Here is a 3,994-nt window from a genome sequence, read left to right as displayed (position 1 = left end):
ACCTGGTTATGATTTTATTCAAATTGTGAACCAGAATAGAAGTGAATTCGACTGGAACTTTATATTAGGGTTAGTTATAGGCGCCTTCCTTTGAACAAAAGTCAAAATTAGCTTGTTTGATTTGACGGTCTAATTTAGTTTCAGTTTAATCATCTAATAAAATTGTGGTACTTAAAATTGATAAGTGGAAAGTTAATTTGATAATATTAACTTTATTATTTTTTTATAGGTAACAAATATTATTTCCATTTAAATTTAAATATTACTTTATTTTTCATATTATGAAAATGGATACCTTTTGTATAATTTATTATTTACTCAATTATTAATTTGATAATATTTAATATCTATATTTATTTCTTTATTTTTTATTTATTTTTATATTAAAAATTTTTTCGAATTAAAATTGCATTGACGATTCAAAATTTAGATTTAATTGGAACCAAAACTAGCATATATAAAAATTGCTAATAGCATATATAAGCAACATAAGAATTAATATTGATAGATATAACATCTCAAAAATGTTAACCAACTGAATTTCTTTCCATTAAAATTAAAAGCCACAAACTAAATTAAATGACAAACTTTCAAACTAGTATATAAATTTATGAAATAATCAAGCTATGCACTTAAGCTTTTGGAAGATGTTGCGAATGATCCATCGAGCCATGAAGAAATAGGCCTTTTCAGTTGAATGTACTCCATCCCAACTGATATGTTCTTGAGGTGTATGACAAACTGGTACGTTAGGAGCCCCACACATTCTATTAAGACTAAAATCATAATCACCTCCACTCCCACAACAAGCCTTTTGCAGTGATTTTGGATCAAACCCTGTTTCCATGAAGCAACGCAACGTTAGTTTCAGTAGTTAATGTTATGTTAAACCACAATTTGCAGACTTCAAAAACTCACCAAGCAATGCAGCTTTACTCAAAATCCACTTGTAGGCATTGTAGTAATCCCCATATACTATATTCACTTTTGGATTCTCTTCTTGCAATTCTTTAATTGCTTGCTGGAGTTGCTCATTGTGATACATTGCAAAGTTATTCAGTCCTTTGAGGCAATGAAATTCATCATATTCACTAGAATCATTGGAGTGAAATCCACTAAGATATATGGGCATGCAACCGATTGGAAAATTCCCAGGAACAATAACCCGAGCAGCACCAAATCCAATAACCCTCTACAGAAAACATGTAGGAAATTTAAGGTAATGAAAAGATGAACAGAAGAAATCAATTACTCTATGTTTGAAGAAAATTAACTAACCATAACAGCTTCTTTGATAGCTTTAACAACATCAGATACCATGGACTTCAACTCATCAATACTCTTGCCTTGAAAGAAAGCATAGTTATAATCATTGCCTCCAATCTCCCCAACCATGAACAAAGATCTCTTATGTTTCTCTACACATTCTGTAAAATATAAGAAGGATAAGACAATAGTAAGCATAGTTATAAGTTCAATAAATAATTTATCTTATTATAAAGTATGATGCATCAGTAATATATAGTGACCTTTGGAACTATGGCAGGTTGTATTGAAATGGGTATGCATCCAGTTGAGTTGTTTGGTAAGAGAACTATTGGTGACAGGGGCAATCACTCCTTTTTCTGCAAGAAATTCCACAGGCAATGCAGTAGAGCCAGCAACTGCAAAATTCACGCCATGTGTCTTGCTGGAACTAGCATTCAAATATGCTTCAAGAAGTGGAATACCAGCTGATTTTGCTGTCAAAATACAAACAAGTGCAATAATTATCTTAAGCGCACACAAAAGAGCATATAAAACGTGAAATAATATAGTGGTTTCTTACCAATGAAATCAATAATGAGCAAGCCATTGGAGCATCTACCAGTTGGATTCCTGTACAGGTTTTGGCCATAGGGAAGTCTAGAAAAAACAGAAGCAGGGTCCTCTTGGATCAAATTGCCAGTGTCAGAAATTGAATCCCCAAGGTTGTATATGGCCTCAAACTCACAAGCCTTGAGAAGATGAGCATTAGATATAGGCAGAAGAAGAAAAAGGAAAACGGAACAGAGAAGCAAAGGGAAAAGAAGCTTGGAGGAAGCCATGGCTGTAGAGAATAAAGAGTTTCAACTATTGCTGGCTTTGGCAAACTAGAGTGAAAACAATTGCATCTATTTATGGTCATACGAAGTCCATGCAGAGATAGAAATCAGAAGTCAAATACGACTTGGTTCTGTCCTGATCTTTGCATCCTATTTGGATATGAAATCCGAGATTAAGTTATAGTTGGACTTTCGACAGAAAAAAAAAAAAAAGAAGTTATAGTTGGACTAGGATTCTGTGAAGAAATCACTCCATGCTAAAATCTGATGGCCTAATACATATAAAACACCTGTAATATAAAATAAATTATTCATAGTCATATTATGAAACAACTCATTGCAATGTCAACGCATAATCTTGAAAATATTAGATTATATATCTTATAACTTTCGAATCCCTCAAAACAAACAAACAAACACTTTTTAGATTTATAATTTATTTCATAATTTTTTATTAACTTAACTTTTATTAAATATCAAAAAATATTTTAAATATTCACTTAAAAAAATAATTTGAGAAGTTATTTTTAAAATAAAATAAAATAAAATTATAATAGTCAATTTATATAAAAATATAATGTAAAATAAAAAGTAAACAATAATTTTAGAACGACAAAAAAAGAAAAGTGAAAAAAGAGATATGAAATAGAGACGGTATTTATTTTATTTTTTCTATCCTAATAAAATTTTTATATAAAACAAGTAATTATTTTAAGTAATTATTTTTATACCTCAAGATCATTAAACCTAATTTGAAATCAGTTTATATAACATAATTTTTATTATCTATATATATGTGTGTGGATGGAAATATGAGTTGAAACTCGGTTTAAAAATAATGTTTTGAAGTGGGAAATGAAAGTTTGAAAAGCTTAAAAATTAAAATGAAATTTTAAAATATTTAAAAGGATTAAGTGTAATTTTTTTAAGAAGGTTGTTGCTCCTCCGCCTCCTTTACTTGCTGTATGGTGCAATGCCGCCTTCACCCAACTTTTAAAAAATAAAAATTTAAAAAAAAAAGAGTCGAAAAGAAATAAAAAATCAGGATACAAATGGTATTCTTATAATAGAGCACACATTTAGCATATACTTCATATCTAACACTAATGTAAGTAACTTTCTATTAATTTTGTGTCTTTTGTCATGTTTTTACTGTAAAATAAAGAATCAGTTAATTTGACAAATATCTTGAAAAAACTGCTAAACAAAGCCTTAACCAACGATTTGGATAAACCTACTGACTATTTTTATTCGTTCAGTACCAAACATTACCTATGGCTCTAGATAGAAACTGTCAAATTACCTAAGGCCCTAGATAGAAACTGCCAAATGACCCAGTCAATCTTTGACCTGAGCCTTGTTCAAACTCCTAAGAAAATCTACAGTCTGTGAAAACAAAGAAAATAAGATTTTCCCATTAAAGATACGCGATCTCGCACGTTTCATTCCAAATTTTACGGCATTATCTAATTTAAATTCACCACGTCGTTTGGTTTGTTAGTCAGAATTGGATCTCTCTAATTCTTAAGGTGGTTGATAAATTAAATCTAATAGACGTTTTTTAGATTGCTTGTTGACTAGGGTTAAATAGCGAATATTTCCTAATTAATTTACATCTAAGGAGAGATTGGTTATTAGGAGCGTCTCTGTAATACCCGGCTCGAGTCCGGCCTCGGAATTCCTGTCATCTGGTGGAATCTCGGGTGTCGGAACCCTCGAGAAGGGTAAGACATATATTTTCATGTGTGTTTTAAGAGTTTTGAATGGTTTCAAGTGTGAAAGGAAATGAGTTTTGAAAGAAAAGCAATAAGGGAGAAATGCAAAGGTTCGGCCGCCGAAGGTCACTTTCGGCCGCCGAACATTGCATGGTTTCGGATTCACGTTCGGCTGCCGAAGGTGGTCTGGCCAGC

General features: G+C 31.3%; 1 protein-coding gene across 1 annotated transcript; it reads right to left on the bottom strand.

Annotated features, from left to right (window-relative positions):
* Nucleotides 1-619: 619 nt before the first annotated feature.
* LOC122723851 (GDSL esterase/lipase At5g03980-like) lies at nucleotides 620-2,233 on the bottom strand. The gene is made up of 5 exons (XM_043957746.1): nucleotides 1,829-2,233; nucleotides 1,530-1,742; nucleotides 1,279-1,418; nucleotides 919-1,192; nucleotides 620-837 (listed from the first exon to the last, which is right to left on the bottom strand). The coding sequence occupies exons 1-5, from the start codon at nucleotides 2,085-2,087 to the stop codon at nucleotides 620-622; spliced, it is 1,104 nt and encodes a 367-aa protein (XP_043813681.1). The 5' UTR covers nucleotides 2,088-2,233.
* Between the last annotated feature and the right edge of the window lie 1,761 nt (nucleotides 2,234-3,994).

The sequence above is a fragment of the Manihot esculenta genome, chromosome 6, assembly GCF_001659605.2.
Source record: "Manihot esculenta cultivar AM560-2 chromosome 6, M.esculenta_v8, whole genome shotgun sequence".
Lineage (NCBI taxonomy): Eukaryota > Viridiplantae > Streptophyta > Magnoliopsida > Malpighiales > Euphorbiaceae > Manihot > Manihot esculenta.
This window is presented reverse-complemented; position numbering and strand designations above follow the sequence as displayed.